The 25,943-nt window shown below is 36.2% G+C and overlaps 1 protein-coding gene across 1 annotated transcript in view; it reads left to right on the top strand.

Annotated features, from left to right (window-relative positions):
* TMEFF2 (transmembrane protein with EGF like and two follistatin like domains 2) overlaps nucleotides 1-25,943 on the top strand; it is a 295,383-nt gene that overhangs the window by 142,857 nt on the left and 126,583 nt on the right. Inside the window, exon 5 of the mRNA XM_027866114.1 lies at nucleotides 12,366-12,462. Within this exon, the coding sequence (XP_027721915.1) occupies nucleotides 12,366-12,462 (97 nt within the window). The remainder of the gene's footprint in view (nucleotides 1-12,365; nucleotides 12,463-25,943) is intronic.

Here is a 25,943-nt window from a genome sequence, read left to right on the forward strand (position 1 = left end):
AGCATGAACATTCATGGCATTTATCGAAAATGTAGAGGGAATAAGTAGCAGAGTGAATTTTAAAATTTGAAATGTGGGGAATTTGGTTTAATTATGATGATCATAATCTAAATATTTAAAAAATTCAAAATGATTTTGTCTTTCTTTTTTGAATATAGAAGAATTTTCTTCTCATTATTCTTGTACTTCTGTAGCTAACTCTATCAGTTCACGGACAGGAAGACCTCTCTGTTTTTAATCCTAGTTTCTTTTTAAAATGCCTCTTTTCCACAATTATTCATTCTTTCCACTTCATAGTTTTAGACTGAGCTAATGTTTTCAGTAAGTACATGTATTGATTAGTTTGAAGTCAATTTCTGACTTATTCCAGCACTTCAGCTTTTCAGGTCCACTTTATGATGTGTTGTGTGTGTTTGTGTTTTTAAATTTTACTTTATGGAAGGTGCTCATAATGTCTGTCTCACACCACTGGCCAAATGTACTGCTCTCTTATTCTCTAGAGAATGCTATGTTCTGTTCTTCCCCTTTCTTTAACCCATCAGTTCTTATTTTAATGCTAGAAGAAATGCTTCAACCTCTGTAATTTTTCTCAAGGTCATTTTCTTTTGCTTTTTCCAATCCTTTGATTGGGTAATATTTTTGGTCAGGTAACCACTGTGTCTTATTTTGAATTCTTAATCCTCCCTCCTTAGCCTTTGTAATCAGAAGTATGTGCATATTTTTTTTCCAAACTTCTCAGGATAAATAGAGCAATGCCTTAAATATAACTGGCTCAATATATATTTGTGAATAGAAAACTAAACTCCTTATACCATTAATTTTTCATAAGCAGGAGAAATGATGTATCCTTACAGTCATAGATTTAGAGCTGGGAAGAACTTCAGACATCACGTTATCCAATCCCCTCCTTTTACAGATGATAATCCTGACTTTCAGAAAAGCTCAGTGACAAGCCCTAGTTCATAGGCCAAGGTTAAAGCAGAAGATCTGGGATTTGAACCCACGTCCTCTTCCAGCCAACCCATGGCTGTTTCTACTATACCATATTTCAGTGTGGAGACAAAATGAGTTGCTCATGAGTTATTGAACAAAAGTTTTGCTTTGTACAAACATGATAGTGTTTGATAAGGATTCAGTGTCTGTTTCTCTGGACATGGAGTCCAGTGTTTTATCTGAAAACGTGTGGGTTCAGTACATTAATGATTAGATAATGACAACATGACCTCAGGACCCACTAAAGCTTATCTTCAGTGAATTTTTGTGCCTCTTTTACCATTAGGCCAATTCTGTTTTTAAGGAGTTATTTTCTTCAGTGTGTATGTGTGTGTTTGCCTATTTTTATCAAGTTGTTAACTCTTTTTTCATAATTGTCTTGCTTCACTCTAATTTCTTTTCCCAATTTTTCCTCTACTATTCTCTTTCTTTAACTCCTCCAGGAATTCTCGTTGGTTTTTCTTTGAAGCTTTACTTGTAGCTCTTTTTACGTTACTATTTTCTGAGTTTACTTCTTGGTCTTTCCTACCACCATAGTAGATTTTTATGGTAAACTTCTTTTTTGTGTTTGCTCATTTTTTCAGTTTATTTCTTGACTTTGAAATCTATGTTAAAGTAGGGCTCTGCTCACCTGCAGGTGGGAGGCATTATTGCAAGCTTCAGGGGTTTTTGCGTTGTTATTTTCAGAAATAACTATAAGAGCCTGCAAGTTTTCAGTGCTTCTAAGATGGTTTGATCTGGGGAAAAGTGTGGTCACTGCTCTCCTGGTCTGTGCTCTGGTCTTTACCCAGGAAGGTCCCCTGTTATCTTACAGCCACAAGAGCTAGCACTCATTTTGGACCTAGAACTGTGACCAAGTCCCCTGCTATCCTGTAGCCACAAGCTCTAGTGCTCCTTTCTGCCTTGGAACTGGGACCAGGGTGCCTGCAACATTGTGACTGACCACAAGCAATCCTTTCCATGCTAGAACTACAACCTAGAACTACATATGGGCAACAGAGTTACCAACCAATGCCAACTGTACCCAGTGCCAGCAGAGGTTACCCAGTAATGTCTTTTTTGACCAGTTGTCTGATTCACTTACCAACTATGGGCTGAGAGCTCCAGAAGCTGCTGCTGCTACTGCCACTGTGGGGGGTCATCTCCAAGGCCCACTGGTAGTGTTGCTGCTGCTACTGCTACTGCTACCCTCTGGGTCAGCTTCCACCCCAGTGTCATAGACCTCTTCTGGTAAACTCCTAAGTTGTCTTAGGCTAGAAAATTATCTCATTGTGATCTTTTATTAGCTTTATTAACTTTCCAACTCTAAATTTGATTTGAGGCATTATTTCAAAATTCTCTGGAGGGGAATGTTGAGAGAGTTCAGATGGGTTGAGCCTGTACTCTGCCATACTGGTTCTGCCTCTAGCCAGCTACCAAATCTGAGAGGTTCTAATTAAATGGTGGTTGGGACCTTTCATTCCTCAAAGCCAAGAAGCTGTATCAGGGAAGCTGAGACCAATCAGATTGCATGGGAGAGGAAGTCACAGAAGTCAGGGGTCTTAGGAACACTGAGTTAAGAAAACAACTGTGTACTTTAGCTATCTTTGTTTGTATTTATGCCCTATTGTAATGTAGATTTAATGAAGACTTTCCCTCTTCTTGGACCTTAGTGCATTGCTCTGCAAATCATAGGTGCTTAATAAATATGTTATGTTGTATTTACATTAGAATTTTCACTATTTAAGGTTATAATTAGATAAATATGGTAATTGACTCCAACCCAATGGAAATATGCAATAAGACTTCAACTAATTCACATTAATCAAGACCTAGCTGTTTTGTAACACTAGGAGCAAAGCAGACAGATGGGAAAGGTCAAAGCAGATGGCAATGTTTGACTGTCATTCAAGAAAGGAAGGTAGACTGGAGTGAGATTATAGAGAGACTCAAATTTCAAAACAAGCACTATCAATATGTACTTCATTCTCAGAGCCAATGGTCTGCAAAGTGGGAGGATTGACCCTCTGGGGAATATGGCATTATCATGGCCTGACCAGAAAAGATAAGTGATCAACCAGTCAAAAGATAGATGTCTCCTCCAAACTTCTCAGTGAAAGCAGGTCATGGAAGTTTTATCCATCACAACTACAACAACCTTCTACCCATTATTGACCAATAATCTTCCATTTGGCCTTCTGTCACTGCTGTCCAAACTCCCAACTTTCCCCCTTCTGCACCAGATGTAAGCCTCTCATTGCAGTTATAAACAAATGGGGACCCAGATGCCCACAGTAACAACTGCCCCATTTCCACTTGGGAAATTCCCTTCCTCCCAGTATAACTACTTCCTGCCTCACAGATCAGCCCATGGCTAAGTAATACCTTAGAGGGCAAGCTTTGCACTCTGAGGAAGTGACCAATAAGTAACAAGTGGCAAGATGCCACCTTTGCACAAAAGTGTTTGCCTCTGTGCAGAATATTTATGTTTAGTTTTCATTTGTGACATAGTTTTCTTTGTACCTCCTGCATACCACTTGTACTGTGCTTAGCACAATGCATGGCACATAGTAGGTGCTTAATAAATGTTGATTGGACTAGATTGGATTATGCCCAGGCTTCACCCTCTAATTGCAGATGGTGGAAGGTAGATGTGGGAAACTCATCTGAGATCTTCCATTCAAAGAGGGCCAATAATCTCATAATTCCCACTTCATGATGCAGGATTTCATCATGCCCCACTCCTCTCTTCAGCTTCTTTCTATATTTTGTCTTCCCCATTAGATTGTGAACTCTTGGAGGTAGGTACTGTCTTTTGTCTTTCTTTGTATCACTAGTGCTTAGTACAATGCCTGCAAAATAGTAAGTGCTTAATAGTTATTAACTAACTACTAGTCACAAAAAGGGGATGAGGGGAAATTGCTGTCAAAAAAAAAACACCCGTATTTGTTATTTTAAAGTGACTGACATATCCCCTTTTCATTTTGGGCAATTTTGAGTGAGTCACATGGGATAAACAGGCATGGATGACTTGCAAACTACATTGCTGATCTCATTACATATCTTTCCCCAAAACAACAACAAAAACCCCACTCTTCTCCTGCATTTCCCTACTCTTATGAAGACTCCATCATCTTTCCACTGACCCAGGTTCACAACTTCCTAATTATGTGTGACTCCTCACATTTGCTCACTCTACTTATCCAAGCAGCTGTTGATTCTTGTCCTATTTCCACAACATCTCTCAGATATTTCCCCTTCTCACCATTCACACAGCTATCACCCTAGTTCAGGACATAATTACCTCTCACCTGGACTGTTATAAAAGCCTCTTAATTGGTCTCCCTGCTTCAAATTACACACACCTGGTAAAGATTTTTCTAAAGCACAGGTATGTCTGACCTTGTCACTCTTCTTCTTAATAGACTCTAATGACTCCCTATTGAGTCTAGGTTCAAATATAAACTCCTCTGATTGGCATTTAAAGCCCTTCACAACCTGGTCCCAATCTACCTTTCCAATCTTGCTATATATTATTTCTCTTCCTTCCAAATTGGCTGTCATCCAGTTCCCACACATACGAAAACACAACTAAAATATCCAAACATTAATCATAATTGTAATGATGGTGGTGATGATGATGATGATAATAATAATAGCTAGACTTTACATAGCACTTTGAAGTTTACAGAATGCTTTACATCTGTGAACTTATTTGATCCTCACAACAATCTTATGAGGTAGGCGTTATTATCACCTTTTTACAGGTGAAGAAACTAAGACACAAAGAAGGTGACTTGTCCAGGTTTTCAGATGTAATAAGTATCTAAGACAGGATTTGAATTCAGGCTATTTTGACTCCAAGTTCAGTCCTCTATCCAGGGTATCACTTTGCTGCTGGTGTAAAATCATCCTTTAGCTGTTGTTGATTTTTTTCAGTCTTGTCCAACTCTTCATGACCCTATTTGGGGTTTTCTTGGCAAAGGCTTGCCATTTCCTTCTCCAGCTCATTTTACAGATGAGGAAACTGAAGCAAACAGGTTGAGTGAGTTGCCCAGAGTAACACAGCTAGTAAGTATCTGAGGCCAGATTTGAATTCAGGAAGATAAGTCTTCCTAACTCCAGATCTGGCACTCTAGCCACTGAGCCACCTAGCTGCCCCAACCACCTACTAAGCAGAATTCATGTAAAGAAAAAATAATAAATTTATATTGAAAATTTGTTTCTGAATTGAAATTAGAGACAATTAATTCTTGCTTGTTTTTGCTTGTGTGTGGCAACTATTTATACACAAGAAATAGAATTCCTGCTGAAAAGGTGTTATGTTCACAGATGTGATCAATTGTTTGTCATATTGTGTGTATTTTGATTTTAAAAGTATCTAAAACCAGCTTAGCTAGTCACATTGATCACATTACCTGAATAATTAATTATTAACAATTATTATTTACAATTACGCTCTCTCCCCTAGGACACGTACAGGTTTTTTACGTAAATAATAAAATCTATTCAAATTGTTCTAAATAAAATATTATGAATTATTAATTTTTGTACTATTATTAATAAATGAAATAAACAAAAATATTCTTGATAATATGTTAGTGAGAGCAAAAGGAGTTTGTACCATTAATAGACAAAATAAATATTTTTAAAGATATGGCTTATTTATCTTTAGCTCACTCTTTTTAATTTCTGTTTTGTATTTTTTATAATTTACATAATAAATTAGTCAATTGTTCACATATAGATAGAATGAAATTCACATATATGGGTGCTATGTGCACAAACATTTTGGACTAATGGAATAAGTGATAAAACAAGATAGAGACCACTGCTCTCAGCGACAGTAATCTTTCTTTAGAAATTCAAAATACACTTCAAATTCTTATTCATCAATAAAGTGAAGAAACAATTTAATATCTTAAATTTATAAATAAAATCTTACATTTATTAGTTGCTATAGATGCTATTTGTATTTAAGGTTATCACATTACTAATATGCTGTGAGGTTTCAAGTAGGCTGGCAACTTTACCCATTCTGAATGAATTCTGCCATGCATGATATCAATCTAAATGAGATTTTTTTTTAAGCATCCAAGTATCTTCAGTTCTAATTTAGGCTGAACTGACTGAAATCAATCAGGTCTGAGTGATGACAATAGAGTTGTGCCTCAACATGGTAGCTTTGTATTAATATGTTAAATTATTTTTTAGTTGTCGGGCAGCCGACAAATTATAAATGATTTCTAAAGGGACTTTGTCAAGCTCTAGCAAGCCAGTTTAATTGTGAAAAATTAACTTTTGTAAAATAATCCCATTTGAAAAGTGCTTAATTTGAAATTGCTTTTGATCAATCATGGGTATGGTTCTTGGGCTTTAAAATAGGTTTAATTTTTTTTTTAGGTTTTTAAAACACTTATGTGAAAGAGTGGTAATGGCATTAGAATTAATTCACTTCTTGATATTTCAAAAAGTTCAAAATGGAAAATTATCAATAGTGTCATGTTTTCTTTAGAGCTTGCTTTTTTTCATCCCTCAAACAATTTCATCTCACAAAACTAGGAATAAATCTTGCCTCACCATGGCAAGTACATCTGTGATATTAAGCTCCCTTTATTCTCTAAATATCAAACCAAAATGCCATTTTTCCTGTTTTAAGCATTTTAGTAATAGAATAAAACTGTATTCTTATTATTCATATGACCTCTCTTTGCACAGATTGGATTATGTAGGTTAAAGAAATTGTTTTTCATGCTTATCAACCAGTGTTTTCTTCTAAGTTGTAATGGGGGTTCTTAACAATAAAATTGGGTATGTTATCAAAAATATGAATATAGCTTGAAAACAACAGCTTCAAAGTGCTGTAGCCTTTGGATGAACTGCAAACAGCATCCATTAGTCAAGTCTATCTCGGTTGTGCAGGTGGAAGAGGGGAAAATAGAGCATGAAAATAGACAAGAACCACAAAGGAAAGCTTGGGATTGAAGGTCTCATTTAAAATACTCTTTTCCAATTGCCTCTTGGATAAAATTCAAAATCCTCAGCCTAGCATTTAAAGCCCTCCAGGATCTGGTACTCACCTGTCTTCTGTAACACTTCCCTGCACAGGATTATTTCTACTCTAGTCAAACTGGCCTACTCATCTCCCACCTCAATGCCTTTGCACAAGTGATTTCCTATAACTAGAACATATTTCCACACGATCTTTCGCTTCTTTCAGAGGCCAGATCATGAGCCACTATGTACATCAAGCTTTTCTTGATTCCCCCACCACTCCCATGTGAAATTATTCTCTCCCCCTTGAAATTACTATGTATATAATTTGTATTTGTGTATGTATAGTGTCCCTACAGTAAACACCTTAAGGAAAGGGACTATTTCATTATTTTCTTTAATATCCCCAGTGTCTAGCACGCTGCCTTGCTTAATAAGTGATTATTGAATTCAATTGAATCCTATTATGTGTAGTAGAATCTGTCATTCAATGGAAGTAATGCTTAAGGTTCTGTCTTTTAAGTATTAAGTAATAACTTATGCATATTGTCCAAAGGACAAAGTGATTTTTGGATTGTTTATATGTCAAAATTATTCTATTTGTAACAAGCATCTTTAAAAGTATCATTGAGCAATCCTATTAAAACAGAAAGAAAACTGACTGGGGAGGAGGCAGATATTATAAAGTTGGTCTTTTAGAGATTCCATTCAGGTCATATATAAGTTGAAGAAGTGAAGCATTTCTCACTATTTCGTGAAGAATTTTAAAACATTAATGAGATGTCCATTCATATCTATACTATAATTAAGTTCCAACATTCATTCAACATTTATTGAGTGCTTAACATATTCATGGAACTATGCTAACTGCTGACATTCACTAGAATGTTTAAGCAATTTTTTTTTATCCTCACCTTTGTATTAGGCAATTCCACCTTGATGATATATCTGGTAACCATGTCAGGAGCCTTAATAAGTATTTGGCAAGTGAGCCATATTTCATATTTTATTAATGCTCTCATTTTTTGTCTATACAATCCCATTTATTTCTGATATGTCTAATTTCTTTCAGGATATCCCAATTCCCATGACCAGTATGCACACTAAACTGTTTCTTTTGTGCTGTGTTCAATCAAAGAGAACCTCTACTTTTCCTAAAAGGGCTACAAGGAAAATAAAATGGAAAACACGAAAGAAGCCAGAAAGAATTGTTAGAAAACTGTAACACTGGTTTGATAGAAAATAAAGGAGGGAGGAGAATAACAATCATACAATATTCCTGAGTCTAGAAGGGGGTGGGGAACCTGCGGCCTCGAGGCCACATATGGCCTTCTGGATCCTTGGGTGTGGCCTTTAGACTGAGTCCATGTTTTACAGAACAAATCCTTTTACTAAGGGGATTTGTTCTGTGAAGTTTGGATTCAGCCAAAGGATCACACTTGAGGACATAGAGGGCCACATGCAGCCTTGAGGCTGCAGGTTCCCCATCCCTGGTCTAGAAATATCTTAGAAAAAAATAGAAAGTGAATCTAGGTTGGTAGGTGACTCATCTAAAGCCAAGAGTGGGGGGAAAAATGAAAATAGTTATTCTTGTAATTAAATCATGTCAAGTCAATTTGGTCCTGAAGCTATTTCCTTGACAATAATTTCAGCACAACAATAGGGCTGTGGTTCAAATACTGGCTTTGTTACTTCCTACATTTATGACCTGGACCAAATCACTTAAACTCTCTGTGCTTCAGATTCACATAATCAGAATATTAGAGTTGGAAGAGACATGAGACCATTTAGTACAACTCATAGCTAGACAAACATTCTTTATATAAAATATCCTGGAAGTGGTCATCCAGCTTTTGTTCAAAGATGTCAAGAGAGAAGATCCTACTCCCTGTCCTAGCCTGGACCACTTGGCGTTAGGCGTAATAGGTTAGGAAGATTTTTCCATCAAGATTAAGTCTACTTCTTTGCAACTCACACCCATCACACTCAGTTTTTTGCTCTGAGAACAAGCAGAACAAAGCTAACCCATGGTCCATATGCAAACTTTTCAAATACTTGAAGTCAGTGACCATGATTCACTTGCCTCCTCCAATCTAACCTTTCTGAAGTTCTCCAACCAATACTCCTTTGGTACTATCTCATGTCTCCCTTTACCTCCCTTGTCACTGTCCTTGGTGTTCTCCAACTTATTAATACCCTTCCCAAAATGTGATTCCTTAAACTAAACTCAGGGTTCCAGGCACAGTCTGATGAGAAGAGAGTATAGGAGGATGGATGACCACTTCCCTAGTCCTGAATTTAATACCTCATTTAACATAGCCTGTGTTCACAATAACATTTTCCCTACCATATCACCCAATTGAACCACATTAAGCTTTCAGTTCACTTGAAACCCATGATCTTTTTCAGACTGATGAATGTTATCTATGCTTCCCTCATCTTGTATTTGTAACGTCACAAGTAAGACGTTATACTGATCACTTTTACATTTCATCTGACGGGATTCAGTTCAACATTCTATTCTGTAAAGATTCTTTTGGCGTTCTGACTCTATCATCCAATGAATTAACTGTATCAATTATTACTTAAAATGTTAAATAGCACAGGGGCATGCACCACATAAGTAAAAATCATGGAGTTGAGCTAAGTGATCTCTTAGATCCCTGCTAACTCTAAAAACTACTTTTTTTTTTTTAAAGAAACTTCCTAGCCAAAGGGAAAAATGATCAGATGAACCTCAGAATATCATTTAAGAGATACTATGGTATGAGAAATAATCATATATTAATTCAATCTATACATAAGTATGTCTCTTGGATTCTTTTAGGCAGAGGGAGAAGAATATAAGGATTGGATTATATTGAAAATGACAAAAGGCTTACACTTTCAAATTCAAAATATGGGAGGTCAGCTTGTGCTCAGCAGAGACAAAGACTTAATGGAGTGAGGCACCTGCCTACAGGTCCACATTCAGACAAAGACAGTCTTATGTCACTGAATAATCTGGTATTTTGAGAAATTGAAATATCTCTGTTTTGATGGAGGAAATCAAGTAAGGAGATGACAGGCGAGTGGGGAAAGAGAGAAGGGATTACCATCAAAAGAAAGAGGATACAAGAGACAGAAAACAAATGTGCAGGCTTCACAGTTTTCCTAGTAGTTAATGTTCAGAAGTGTGATAACAGATAGAAACTGAACAAAGAATTGCTTTTGTCATGCAGCTATAGGCAGAAATATCTCTGATTCATATAATTTCAAATTTCATGGCACCCAAGAGATTTGCTAATTGAGGAAATCATTCTTTCTGAATTTGTTTTTTTCTTAGATCTAATGACTTAGAAACTACTAACAATGACCACTCTTTAGAAATATAGTGAGACTTTTATAAGAAGACAAGTTATTAACATGGGTTCTGTTCTGCTTACAACACCTCCTGGTTTTCTGTGTTATCTTCAATAAATCCCAAAATAATCATCTCTATTGCTTCAGAAACAAACATTGTCCCAGAATTGGCTCAGTTTGTATGGATAACCTTCCTACCATGTTAGCACATTTCCTGAATGATAAGAACTTACATTTGAAAAGCAACTAATCTCACTAACACTGAGAGGAACTTTCGCATTAGCAGCTTCTATATTGCATTAATAATAAGAAAACCATAAAGAGACTGACTTCAGCTGTTAAGTCTCCCCTGAGGTGTATGCCCTAACGCACTGTTTTCCCCAAGGTCCACTGTAATCATTTTGCCTGTATTAAGGTAATAGAGTGAATAATAAGATAAGTACTCTGTATTTCAGCAAAGCATAAAGTTCTTTCTTGTCTTTTTCTGCAAAAATAAGTTTATATTAAGATCTCTAAAGTTTACTTTAAATCAACTATAACTACCACAAATGCAAACATTCTTGTACTCTAATTTAACTGGTGATTTTTTCAGGCAAGATATGAAAGATGAAGCATGCACAGAAGAAAGCAAAGGGGGTTGGGATCTGGGAAGGATAGAGAAGAATAAAAAGAAAGGGTAGTAACCTCAGAAAATGAACACCTACCATCGCCTGAGCATAGAGAAAATAAATCAGATGTTCTAAAAAAATAATCTAGTCACTTATCTGCACACCAGGGAATAAAGAAAGAGAGAATGAAGTAGTTTGCTTTAAAAAAAATAGTTTAAAAATCTCTCAGTAGACATTTAAAAGAGGAAGTGATAAGAAAATGCTACATTAAAACAGGATGTGTTGAATTTGGTAGGCTCAGTGTGAATGTGAATACATTTTCTCTTTCTTTGTTAAAAGTGTTATCTATTAGTTTCAATGGAAATTAACATCTCCAATGCATAGTTTCTAAAACAGCCATTTCTATTGAAAATACTTTACTTTTCCCTGGCATAAATTTTTGAAAGACTTTAAAATATATTACTTAGCAAAATGTGATTAAAGGATAGATGAATGGGTAAAATGTCTCTTATAAGGAAAACTTTTAGGATTTTTTATTGGTATCTTTTGTTTTCATATCACCTTTACTTTCAAATATATCTCTTCCCTATCCCCTACTTAAATATCCACAGTACCAGCATAATACCCAATGCATAGTAATATTATATTATAATACTATAATAAATACTTATTGGATTGAATAAGACATGTAATTAATTTCTTAACTGGAACACCCCTCCAACCCAAAAATAATGATTTTGAAAGGTTAGATCAGATTTATAGACAAATCCACTCTAATAAAAACTTTTAAAAACAACTTATTATTTTTCCTTCTGATCACTAAAGAGCATAGTTGATCTACGGTTACTTTAGTTTTTGTTTAAATTCTGTACATATATACTTCTTATGGGAAACCGCTGTAAAGGAGTTGTTGTGGAATGTATTAGCTACCTCATTCTGTAGCACTGACATTTAAGAAATTAAGGTTAATAAATTTCTGCCAACTAATGATTGTTTCCTAGAACTTGTATATATAATACTTTTTACTTATGCTACTTAAGAATAAGAATGTAATTCAGAATCATCCTGAACATTGTACATGAAACAGAAGTAACTTTGAAAGGGAAAAATTAGACAATACCATAAATTTTTTTCTTTAAAGCATGTACCTCGTTTAAGATAGATAAACATTTCAAGTAGATCTTAATTATCTTTGATAATTCAAACATAATACTTTTTTGTTTATAAAGAGTATACAGTTACCATATAGCTTTCTTTAGGTGATGTTAGTGTTCTTACTGCCCTTGAATTTCGAAAAGGTTATCATTGAATCTAGAGACTATCATTCTCTTTCTGAAGAGTAAATTTCAACAACTTCAGTAGAAAAAAAGGCCAACTCACTAAAATAAAAATCATCTTCTTCTACATTGTATATACTTATCTGTATTCTTTCTGGTTTGTATCTTATAGTCAATGAAGGATCAGGAGAAACCAGCCAAAAAGAGACATCCACCTGTGACATTTGTCAGTTTGGTGCCGAGTGTGATGAAGATGCAGAAGATGTTTGGTAATATGTTTGACACTTAAAAATTAATATTATGTGATTGGAAAATGCTGGTGATGAGATTATTTTCTGTCCCTTCAACCACTCACTTTACAGACTTTCAAAATAATTTATTTGGCTCCTTTCCAGGGAGAAAATGAGAATTTTCATATCATAAGTAATTTCCGTCATACCTCAGAACAAGGAAGCCAAATTGCAATACCATTAAAGACTCTATATAAGTAACACAGTAACAAAATTACCTCCTGCCCCACAAAATACATACATATGTGCAAATATATGCATATATGTGTACATACATATGCACAGCCATATAAAAGAGAGCTGGCCTCAGATTCAGGAAGCCCTGGGTTTAAGTCTTGTCTCTGTCACCTACTGGCTATATGACCCTGAGTAAGTCACTTAACTTCTTAGTGTCCTAGACAACTCCTCAGTCCTCAGTTTCCTCATTCAAAAATGAGCTGGAGAAGGAAATAGCAAACTACTCCAGGATCTTTGCCAAGAAAACCCCAAATGGGGTCACAAAGAGTTGGACATGACTGAAAAACAACTGAAATAGTACAGTCTCTGGATTTGAAGTCTTTTAGAACCTAGAAGATGTAAGTCTAGATATGTCAGGAGGGACCTGGATTAAAATCCTGTCTCTTGACACTTGCTAGTGACCAGAAAAAGATACTTAACTTCCCTAAGGCTTAGTTTGTTCATCTGTCTTTGTTCACATGTAAGTAAAGCAGTTGTTATGTTTAAAGTGCTAGCTATATAAATGACAAGCTATTTAAAGGATATTTGGGCATCATTTATACAAACTCTTGCTCTTAAGGCCTTCTCCAATTGCCTTTAATCTACCCTTCCAGCCCTACCTCACACAACTCTACTTACTTTGAACAACCTAAACTGGAATACTCACTGTTCTTGGTTTTGGTTTTGGTTTTTTGTTTGTTTTCCCATCCCAGAGTGTTACTCTTTGCCTGAACTAGAGAATCTTACTTCCCCCAGATATATGTGTGTGTGTGTGTGTGTGTGTGTGTGTGTGTGTGTGTATACACTAGATAAAAATCCTTCTTTCAACACTTACTTCAGGTAGCACCTCTTCCATGAAGCCACTTTTCCTCATCTCCAACCCCAACCTACTCCAGCATTCTCACCCTCCTTTAATTTTATCATAACACATGAAGTAGTCTTGTTGTCTGTATTCATATATATATACATCCAATTTGTATTATAGTGATTTGCCAAGTCTTATCTCCTTTATCAGATTGAAAAACTCCTTGAGATCAGGTATTGTATCTTAGTCATCTTAGTAGCACCAATGCCCTCTATACATTTGGCACTTAATATTTGTTGGGTTGAATTGAATAAGAGAACCCAGTGTCGGTTTTTCTTTTTTTTTTTTTTTCAACCTGTCACCAGTCAATTAAGAACTAAACAAAACAAACTAGATTAGAGGCAGGAAGGGGTTCTGACTTGAGTGTCATAAGATTGTTGAATACTCTCTTTTTGGTGAAAGGATTTTCAGTATCTTAATGACTCCCTGATGGATTTAAGACCATGAGTAACTTAATATGTGTATAATAAATACTGAGTACTAAATATAAAAACTATGATAGCATTATTGTGCTAGCAATGCTCTCCATTACTTTATTTTGAAACATGGATTTTTTTTTGGAAACATGAAATTTTTAAATTTTTTTGAAACACTAAATTTTTAAATAATGCCACCCTTCCTTTCAATTCTCTTATTATCTTCTTAATGTCCTATTTGAATGACGTTATTTTGTTTTCCACTTTTGAGGATTCCAAATTGTATGACAAAGAAGCAGAGTGTAACTTGAACCATTACACTTTAAGGAGTTTTATCAGGCAGTATAGTCAATTTGGGGAGGTCCTGCAGTAGGCAATAGATAGATGGTTTCATTAGTCAGGTAAGTAGGAGGATTGTGACAGCAGGCATTAGGCAGGTGTCCAGGCAAACAAATAATTGACAATGGAAGGGTTAAATGGAAGATAGCAGGGACTTATCCAGGATATGATAGAAAGAATCCAATCTATAAAAGGACATGTAAGGGGGGGAGGGAGTGAAGTTTCATGATGAAACTTGACAGTACCTTGTTCCAAGAAAAATAAAAACAAAAAACTGATCCTGGGCAGGGAATCAAAATGAGTATTTTAGCATGTGGGAAATGGAATTATCGAACCTTATGTTAAGAGTTGGGGGCCACTGTTATGGGGAAACAAGCAAGAATCCAATTAACAGAACCAAGACATAAGGTCAGAACCTGAGTAGCAGCAAAGTTAAATTGATACTGGGTTCATGAGTTACTCACCTGGAGCTTCTGTCCTTCCTGTGTGCCTGGGGACAAGATAGGTCTCTAAGTCTAGAATGGACTGAAATGACAGATGGAGTTTAAGTGGTCCCAGCTGTGAAGATTAGAGGGCCAAAAGTATAGGGAGCCTTCCAAACCATTTCAATTTCAAGACAAAACTGTAAAGTTGTGATGTTTTAAATAGAATACAACTAAAATATTTGTATAGTTAAACATAAGTAATAAGAAATGGTTTTGACAATGACACAAGCATTGATACTGTTACACAAATGCATGTACATATTACCTCATTGCACTCAAATATCACTGTGGAAGGCAGATGGGTCATAGTGGAATGACACAAGAAAAAGATATTAAAGAAAATAATATGAGCATGGAAAAAAGCTGTAGTAAAGTGGAAGAGAAAATATGGGAGTAATTGTATACATACTGGGCAATAGAACATTCATTGAATCAAAAGGGTTTTGATATCAAGTTAATTTTATGTGAAGCTATGGCTAGTTCTTTTCTAGGACATGAAATACCATTTATATAATGAGTTCAGAAAGCAAATCATGATATCTTTTAATATGATGTTGGTCAAGTTTCCATCATACACATGAAAATTTTATCAGATTACTTACTATTAACCAAGTGAATAACCTCTACCAAGTTACAAGGTGATCGTGAATCTCTAATTACCTGAAATAAGAATGAAATTAATTGCCAAAATTTTATCCTGGCCTAAGAAATTAATAACAGCTCCTGTTTCACAGTAAGATCTGAACTGAATTACTCAGAAATATTGAGTCACTTCTTAGATAAAGATAAATCCTTGTTAGAATTAAAATATCAATTCACAATCCCCTGATCCTGTTTTAATAATTAAATGAGCCTTTGATGTAGGGAGTAAGTCAGCCTAGAGAAGGGGAATAGAAGGGAGGAAAAGCAGAGGGAGGGCAACAGGAGGTAGGAAATCAGAAAGGGAATATTTGGCAAGGAGACTACATTAATAATCATGATACTCAAAGTGTAACATTTTTAGCATCTTTTGATTTCTGAGAGAACAGATGACTAATGAAAAAGGCTGATACAAGTGCCTCATTCATGATCTATCATTTCATTGGGCCGGGCTAACTTTCCTCATAGGCCTCATTTCCTTTCTTTAGAAAACATCACAACTATAGAAATCAGGAAGTGGACAGCCTTTAACAATAGAAGCAGCCTTCTGTTGAAAGACAGAGGGAACTTTGTTAGTCAGGAAGGAAGGACAATTGCTAGAAAGGTTGTCGCAGGAGAAAGTGTTAATATGCAGCAAGTACAGATATCTATCCTCAAGGCATAGTATGATAATAGTAGCATCAAGCTTCCAAAATGATTTATTTACAATCAGGATGGTGTTCATTCCATTTTATAATTAGACTCCCGTTGAGGTTTCACACACACACACATACTTTGATTATTTGGGGATGAATTTATTCCAGCTTTTTTTCCCCCCTTTTTCAAAAGATTTACTTTGGTAGGTAAAAAGATATGTCTCCTTTTTCTCTAGAAGGCAGCAAGTTATAGTCTGTGCACATGGAAATCCCAAGGCCTCTCAAAAGTAACTTGTCAAATCAGAATTTATCAAGATGGAGAAGAGCATGAACTTTGAGATCAATCACGTCAAAATTGAGCATATATTAATACTCAAATAATATCACTCTGGTCTTATAAAATGAGTAATATCTGCTTCTGATTTAAGCAAAGCTTTTGATATTTGGTTGGTTTTAGAAACAGAATTATATTCCCTTAATTATTTCCCTGATGGATTAGCTTGGTACAGTCCAAAGTAGGTCAATGGTTACTCCCCCAAGCTGGGAACTGTTATTATGAGGTAATTAGCCCAGAACTTTCAGTTTGTCCTATCAATCAGGAGTAGTTCTGAGCCCTAGGGTGGATACTTGGTTCACTATAAGTAAGAGGAAAGCAAGCTGGTAGCAGAGGCTGATGACGGGGAGGAGTGGCTATGAAGCTGGCTGCCTGCCCAACACTTCCAGAGTGTCAGAGTAGATCAAGGAAGAGAGCACAGGTGTGGGAGCAGATGTGGCTGGGCCACTAATGACATAAAAGGACAATTAAAACAATTCTGCTTTGCTTCAGACTTTCATTTTGCAGCTTCTTGTGCCTATTTTAATTCTTCTTTGTTATTCTTTTCCAAACGCCACTCAGAATCCATTAGCAAAATCATATCATCCTCTACTGTTATTAATTTCTCAGTAGTACTTGGGTTTATTTTTAAAACATTAACAATCATCTTTCCAGTATTAGACTACAGTATTCTTATTTATGGCTGTTTTGGTAAATGAAAGGACTAGGCTTCTTGTAACCTAAAATAGTTTGGAAGGGAATGTGAGCATAGATTTTATTTTATTTTTTCTCTCAGCCCATTGATGGTCTATAACTTTTTCTTTAATATGATTTGGCATCTATTTTCATAAATACATCTTATAACAACTATTCAGTTTTAAGTCTTTAACATCTTGCTACCTTAATCTGTGAAACATTTTGCCCCTGCAGGGATGCTATGTGGTTGGCATTAGTCCCACCTTTAATGCATTTGGAGTTATGGAGTTCATGAATACCTGCAGTGGGGCAGTGACCATGCATACCCTTTGGCACTGAATTTGAGTGTACATACAAGGAACTGGGTCTTTTGTTTGAGATTCACAATAGCCAAGGAAATGAATGCTGGGCATAATCAGATTCATGCCCTAGACTTCATGAAAATATATTACAGACAGTTCAAATGAATAATAGGTATAATTCTGTGACTGCAGATGCTTAAAAAAAATGACTCAAGAAATACAAGACATTCTCAAAAGGAAAATTTTAACAATACAAATGCAAATAATCCTAATGGAAAGGAAAAGAAAGAAAATTGTGTGACCACAATGGGAATCCCTAATAAACTGAGACTTTTAAAGGGACTTGTGCAAAGTATAGAAGGAATAGCACATATCCAGATTAAATGGAGAGGGGAGGGGGAAGAAGTGGTTTCAATGTTGTAAGGAAGGCTAAAAACCAGGCTAACTGAGCTTTTTAAAAAATGATAAAGAAAAGAAAAGATTTGGATTTTGTTTGTTTTTGTTGTTATTGTTTCTGTTGTTTCAGGTAGGTTCTAAGCCCACTGCTTTGTAATATTAACATTAAAAAAAAAATAAAAGTGCTCAAATCCTACTTTGCTTCCATCTCTTCTTCAAGAAGAACAATCTTCACACTGGAAATGGTAAAAAAAAAAAAAAAAAAAAAAAAAAAAAAAAACACAGTTAAAGGGGAATTGAATTCCAAGGGAGACAAGGAGATAATAAAAAAAAATGTACTTTAAATGAGTTCAGGTCTCCAGATATAGACAAATAATATCCTAATAATGAACTATAAAGGTGACTCCTGAGCTACCAATCAGTAACCTCTGGGGAGTCATGGAGAATAGGAGACAGGAGAGAGGCAAATCATGATACTAGAAATTCCAGATGGTTCAGTTTGATAGAGACAAAGTTCTAGAGCAGATGATTAGGCAGGTGGTCGATCAACCCTGATGATCACTAGGAGCTAGCACTGGTTCACAAGTCATATCAAAATATGCTCATTTTCTTTAGGATTAGCATTTTTAATTAATGTGCTGTGGATTTGCAGGTAGAATGAAAGACTTCCTTCAGATCTGAGGAAGTGAGAAAAGCAAGGCTAGAAGTTCAGCCAGCTAAGTGGCACAGTTGATAAAGTAGTCAAACTGGAGTCAAAAAGACCTAAGTTCATATCACACTTCAGATGTGCATAACTCTGGAAAAATCATTACCTCATCTATAAAATGAGAACAATAGTACTTACTTCCTGGGGTTCTTATGAGGATAAAGTGAGATAATATTTGTGGTACCTTAAAATATTTGTGGAAAACCTTAAAAAGTACTATATGGATGTGAGTTATTCTTAGTACAATCTAATGCTTTTATCCATTTTAAAAGGGTCTATTTAGACCAAAAAAAGAAAAAAAATCCCTTCACTCTCTAAATGAGTAGTGAAATACTCCAGTTTGAGGGATTGAGTATTTTATGTCTAACTTCAGTATTACTAGTTTTTGTATCACTAATCAAGGCCTTATTTACCTTTTTCCAAGCCATGCTCAGCTGATATTTAAATTCTAGGTCACCATTAATGCTATTGACTCCTAGCAAGATGGCCTCTTAGCAATATTAGACTGCCTCTGAAGTCCTCCCCACCCACCTAATTTGTTTCCTCAGCCTGCCAATGCACTCAGCTTCTGTGGTGTCCCTTTCTGTACTTTCATTTCTTTTAAATGGCTCTTAACAGCTATTTATATACAAGAGTAAATACATGAATTTGCAGCCATTTCAAATTTGGGCTTGTACCTTGGGACTAATGACTGCACTTTACAACCTGGTTTTTAAAGAAGTTGACCTCTTCTTTTTAAAGCATAGGGATAGGGACTAGATCTGTTGTTTCATTGGTACAGGGAATTAGCAAGTGAAGAAACTCCCTCTACCAGAGCAAGTTGGCACCTTCTCTACAAGTTATACTCTTGAGGAGTTATCTAGAGCATTGAGGGGTTAAGTAACTTGCCTGGGCTCACACAGACAGTATTTGTCAGAGTTAGGACTTGAACCCTGTCATCATGGCTTCCATGCCACCCTCTATTCACTATGCCACCATTTTAAACATTACAAAAAATGAAAGCCTAGATAACCAAAGACAAAATGTTTCTAACTGAAAATGACATTAGCTGGAGACTATGACAACAGGTTTTATGTTACCTGGGTACCTTATTTATTCTGAGTAGTTCTGGTTCCTATGTTGAAAATTTATATTGCTTAACTTTCTCTTAAGAAAGAAGTTGTGGAAGATGGAGGCAGAAAAATTAAAGTAACCTATCAAAAACATCAATGGAGCTTCTCCCCCCCCTTTTTTATATAAAAAAAAAAGATTACTGGAATTGTAGTTCAGATACTGCCTCCACTACCCATGTGGTCTTTGCAATCACTTAATTTCTCTGGGTCTCAATTTCTTCATCTATAAAATGAGGTTGCACTAAATGCCATCCCTTTCAGGTTTGAATCTGTACCCGTGTTCCTATTCTGTCCCCTTAATTCAGTAATTCAATTTTAGGAGGAATAGGGCTGGACTGGGATTCAGAAACACCTGAGTTTCCATGTCATCTCAGACACTAATCCTCTAACAGGTCACTAAACCTCAGATAACCTCATATTCCTCATCTGTAAAATGGAAATGATAATAACACCTACTTCAATAGGGCTGTTGTGAGAAACAAATAGAGTAATATTTGTAAATATGTGTAAAGTTCCTTGCAAAACTTAAAGTGACATATAAATTTTAGTTATTGTTATTATTTCCATTTTGAGAGTCAGAGGAGAGAGTGCATTCCAGGCTTGTGGTTTGGCTTGTTCAAATATATGGAGTTTACAGAGGAAATACTGAATTTAAAGAATATATAGGGGGATCTAGTTTGGCTAGACTATAGAATGTGTTAAGGGAAGTAATATTTGCCTTGGAAAGGCAATAGGGAATCAGATTGTAAAGTGCTTTAAATACCAGAATAAGGGGTTTATACCTTACCCTACAGTCAGTAAGGACTTACATAAGACTTATGAGTAGGGAAGTACCTTCAGAGTACAATCAGACCTATATCTCAGGGTAATTATTTGCAACTATATGAAGGATGGAATAGAGAGGTGAGAGAACAGTGAGGAGAACAAAAGTAGACAGAATAATCCTGGTTAAAGGTGAAGAGGCCTGAAGTAGGGTAGTGGTTAAGTAAGTAGAGAGAATGGGATGAATGTGAGATCTAACAGAGAGGTACAATCTATAAGACATGGCAACTGTTTGAATGTGGGGGATGAAGTAATGGTGAGAGTCAAGGATGACTGAAGTTAGAGCTTCAGTGACTAGGAGGAAAGGAGAGTTCTTGTTGTTGTTTGTCCTTCCTTCTCAAAGAAGACCAATGACTTCAGGAACGCAATATTTTGCCTTGCAAGTGAATGGATTTAAGGCAGGGAGGGCTTTGCAAAGTCACCAGCCTCCCTCTCTCCTGCCGAGTCATCTGGGTCCAGTGGCAAGATATAGATCAGGATGACTAGAGATGGCCCCAAATGCAGTGGGAGACCTTGACCTTTTTAAGCTAAGGTCTTTCCCAAGTCACAATTTGTCTGAAGCAATGCCTAGTCAGTGATTAAACCTAGGTAAGAAAGGAGGCAAAAAAAAAAAAAATGACCTCTTTTACCTAGTCAAAAATAAATAAATCTGGGAGGGTAAAACCTTCCAGATTTCTGACCAAAACAGAAACAATTGCTATTTACATTCACTCTGAGCCATCAAAACTCAAACAATGACCAACTAAGGCTTGGGTTGGGACTTATTGTTGGCCAATCAGTGAGAGCCAGAGTGATTTGGTTTAAGGCATGGTCAGGTAGCTCCATCTGAATTTCGATGGGCTTTATCAAGGCCTGGTTTTACAATGCTGTATTTAAAAAAATCATAAATGAAACTACCTGGGGCAAAAGAGTTAATTGTCCTAGGTTTTTTTTTTTTAATGATAGAATAAATAAGTAGGGAAAAGGGGAAAAAAAAAGAAGAAATCTGGCCCATAAACCCCAAGATATCTTGTGAGGTTTCAGTGATCAAAATTTGGAGAAGAAAGTAGCCTTTGAGGTGCCTTTCAATTCTTAGTTCCTGGGATTCTATTATTGTGAAGGAGTAGATTAAAAAAAAAAGTAAACTGTCTGTCTCAGAAGGTGGTGGGTAGCCCTTTTATTGTCTTTACTTAAGCAAAGGCTTAGCTCGATATATGTTGGGGATATTTTAGGGGGGATTTCTGATCACATAAAGATGAGACTAAATGACCTCCAAGGTTCCTTCCAAGTTTCAACTTCTGTGTTTTTGCTTTTCTATTACAAAAAAGGTTTTTGGGGGTTTTTTTGTTTTCTTTTTTTAATGTCAGGTTTTAGAACTCCCCAGCTGGTGAAGTGATACACCTTACAACTCTTGAAAGTTGTCTATTACAAGTCTTCATCTGCTATTAGACTCTAATGCCATGATGACAACTTTTAAAGATGTAAAGGTGTAACAAAGGGTGCGCTAGTGAGTTGTTGAGTTAGGAATGTTGAATATGCCATTAATGGAGTGGCATGTGGAGGGCTGCTGAGCTGCTGAGGGTTAGACTCATCATATCTTTTATGAGAATTGTTCTTCCCTTTGTATTCCTCTCTCTAATTCCCAAAAAAAGGCAGCATAGTATAGTTGAAAGAGCAGTGCATTTGTAATCAGAGGCCCTGAATTCGAATCCCACATCAGTTTCTTACTATCTATGTAACTTCAGATGTGTCATTTAACCTCTCTGGGACCCTTTTTTATCATCTGTAAAATGAAAATTTGGATTAACTGGTCTCTAAATTCTCTTTTAGTTCCAAATCTATGTGCTAAAGGAATATTTGGTCCATATGTCAAGAATTTCCAAATTATATTGCAGAGGCAGTTCTCAAAATGTGGTTTGGGGAATCCAAGTGGTCCTCCAGACCCTTTCAAGGGGTCTGTGAGGTCAAAACTATTTTCATAATAATACTAAGATGTTTTAGTTTCTGATAGAGTAAATATCAATAGACATAACCCACAGTAAAATCTCTGATAGTCCTCCATCATTTTTAAGAAGGTAAAAGGGTCCTGAAACTTACATGTTTAATAACTGCTGCTATAGAGATACTACCCTGCTATATCTCCTCAGTAGCATTGAGAGGTCTGGTTTCAAATGCTATTTGCCCATTTCTCATTTTATCAAAATCTTTGGATTAATATGAATATAACAGATTCATGGGGCAGCTAGGTGGCAGAGTGAATAGAGTGCTAGGTCTGAAGTCAGGAAGACTCATCTTCCTGAATTCAAATCTGGCCTCAGACACTTACTAACTTTGTGAATCTGGGCAACTCACTTAACCCTGTTGACCTCAGTTCCTCATCTATATGATGAGCTCGAGAAGGAGCTAGCAAAGCACTCCAGTATGTTTGCCAAGAAAACCCCCAATGGGGTCACAAAGAGTCACGTATGACTGAAAAGACCAAGCAACAACAAATAGATTCGTGGGTACTTCTCAGAAAAATTACACTTATCCTTTAGTCTATCTAGATTTGGTTATTGCTATGGGTGGCAAACAAATTCAAGAAAAATCCCCCTGAATTTGTGTTTAAGCTCAGTGAGAAGAGCTTAAAAATTCAGAATATTCGTTACTGTTTCAAAATTGTCCATATTCCTCATAATGGTGGGTTTAATAACTAGGTCCAAAAACAATCTATTATTTCAAAAGTTAACACCAATCCAAAAGCCCTCTAAGTTAGATTGAAGTATTGTTCTTAATGTTTCAAAAGACAGGTTTGTAGTGAGTGAAGTTTTTATTACATAATGGACAGCCTACTGCTGATGAGTCTCTCCATATTTAGCTGGGCTAATCCTCAGAAAGTGGAAATAGTCTCTTGCCAGGACTGTCAATAGTTCATAGAATACTACTAATGATGAATTGGCAAACACAAAGCGGCATAAAAGAGTTTATCAAAGAGACATTTGAACCAAAAAGAAAGTAGGCCATATGTGGGGAAAGCGAGGGATAACAAATAGACAGCCTGAGTGCTTCATTGATTTCCATGTAATATCAAGAGAGTTAGAATAAGGTAGCCCACATGGTAGACAAATTTGTTGCCCTAATCTCCTCTTCCAAGTCAAAAACAAGCCAAGTTAAATTTATTAAAACACTTAGTATGTGGCATACATTGTGCTAATTCAAATAGAAGCAAAAGAAAGATGGTCCCTGCCCTGAAAGGGCATTCTTTCTTACGGGGAAAGACAATACATAAAAAGAAGCTAAAAAGAAAGGGTTGGGGATGGAGATTGGGAGAAATCACCCAAATCAGGGCCTATTGGAGAAAGAAATCTAGAAAATCAAGGGTAGAACCTGGATAGGACTAAAGATTTTAACATAATTGGCTTGTGCCCTTCCTCAGTATGGAGGCTCCAAAAAGAAGACCACTCAAGGAGGGACTACAAGGGCAGATGGATCTTTCAGAATAAGAAGGTCTACAGGAAAAAAGGGACCTTTCAAGCTAAGAAGACTCTTGGAACATGTGGGGAAAATGGGAAGGAGGAGGAGGAAAAAAAGAAGGAAGTCCAAAGAATTAGGAGTGGAACACAGAGAAATGAAGGGGAATACTATGATCCCAATCCTATCATTCTATAATTTCCAGAAATTAAAGCTACATCAAATCTTTTCCCTCTCCAATCATCCTCCATATACTTTCCAAAGTGATATTCCTAAACCACAGGCCTGATCATATCACTTACCTGCTTCAAAAGCTCCACTGGCTTTCATTTGCCTCTAGGATGAAATATGTTTGGCATTTAAAGCCCATCATAGTCTAGCTCCTTTCTACCTCCATGAGGCTTACTACTTATTACTTCCCTTCATCCCTTTCATATTGCAGACATTGACTTACTTGCTCTTCCTCGTATGTACCTTGCATTTTCCATCTCCATGCCTTTCAATGGTCTTTCCCCCTTGGCTAGAACATGCTTCCTCCTCACCTGTGCCTAGCACCTATGTGTTAGAATTCCTAACTTTCTTCAAAACTCAGCTAAAGTACTACTTCTTATGTGAGAACATTCCTGATTCCTACCCATCCATCTACACAGCTCCTAGTTCAACCCTCTTGAAATTATATTTGCTTGGTACTTATTTTGTATGTACTTATAATTATAAATTTCTTTCCTTCCAATTGAAAGTGAGTAACTTGAGGGCAGAGACTTTTACTATCTTTATGTGTCTATTACCTATCTTAATGCCTGGCCTTTTCAATGGATTGATTGATGCCTTTTTGAAAAATTAGTGGAAGGACAGAGAAAAGGGTGACATAAGAAGAGGTGTAGATGGACCAGATTTTGTACATTTGGAGTAAATACCAACATCAAGAAGGACCCAGATCCCTTCAAGTCTAAGTGAAGGTCAAAATAGTCACTGGACACATTTAAATTATATGTAGACAGACAATGAAGAATAAGCAAATCTTTCTGAATTACAAGGAGTGTTTATAATGCAACTATTCTCCCAATTTTATTTTTGGTTTTTTTTTTTGTTTTGTTTTCGGCTAGGCAAAAGGGATTAAGTGACTTGCCCAGAGTCACACAGCTAGTAAGTGTTACGTGTCTGAGGTCAGATTTGAACTCAGACCCTCCTGAATCCAAGGCCAGTGCTCTATCCACTGTGCCACCTAGCTGCCCATATTCTCACAATTTTAAAAACATTGAGTGGAAGCTGTTTTGGGTCTTTAGTAATTTACCACTAAACATAAATATACCATGAGTATAGGTTCTTCTAAATGGCAAATGAATGTCAGCTCCAGCAAAACATAGCAACATGATCCAAACGCTTTCCTGAACAAATGAAATACGCATCATAGGACATTCATACAAATCTTAGAAACATGTACAGCAGCTAACTACCCCCAAAATCAATACTACTGATGTTATAAATGCTTATTATGGTTAAAAAAAAGGAAAAAGAAATATTGGTATTACGATAAAATAAGAAATTAGCTTAGAATGGAAGCTAGTATCTGATTTTTCTAATTCCTGACACAAAGTAAAATTAAAATTAATCAGGATTAAGCCAATTCATTTATTCATCAATAACTCTCAAATAGAACATCAATAAACAAGATGATTAACTTGGGAAGATCCCAGAAGAGGGGTCTTCTTTTGTTCTCTGTATATTTTGTAAAGCCTTTGCTTTAATATAATATTCCCTATTCATAACCTGGACTTCCTATAGTTGGTTTTTAATTATCCAGGGTGATGAAGAAAATCCATGACCTTAATCAATGCTTAATAAGTTAAATGAATGGTTTTGGTTTTATTTTGTTTTTTTTAAAAAATAGTTTTTACTTTTAGGAAGTAAAGAAGAAAGAAGAGGAGGCAGGAAGGAGAGAAAGGAGGGAGTGAGAGAGAAAGGAAGAGAGGAAAGAAGAAGGGAGGGAGAGAAGGAAGGAAAGGGGAAAAGAAGGAAAGATGGAAGTAAGGAAGCAAGGGAGGAAGGAAGGAAGGAAGGAAGGAAGGAAGGAAGGAAGGAAGGAAGG

This window comes from Vombatus ursinus, unplaced genomic scaffold (assembly GCF_900497805.2).
Source record: "Vombatus ursinus unplaced genomic scaffold, bare-nosed wombat genome assembly UNPS02014779.1, whole genome shotgun sequence".
Classification (NCBI taxonomy): domain Eukaryota; kingdom Metazoa; phylum Chordata; class Mammalia; order Diprotodontia; family Vombatidae; genus Vombatus; species Vombatus ursinus.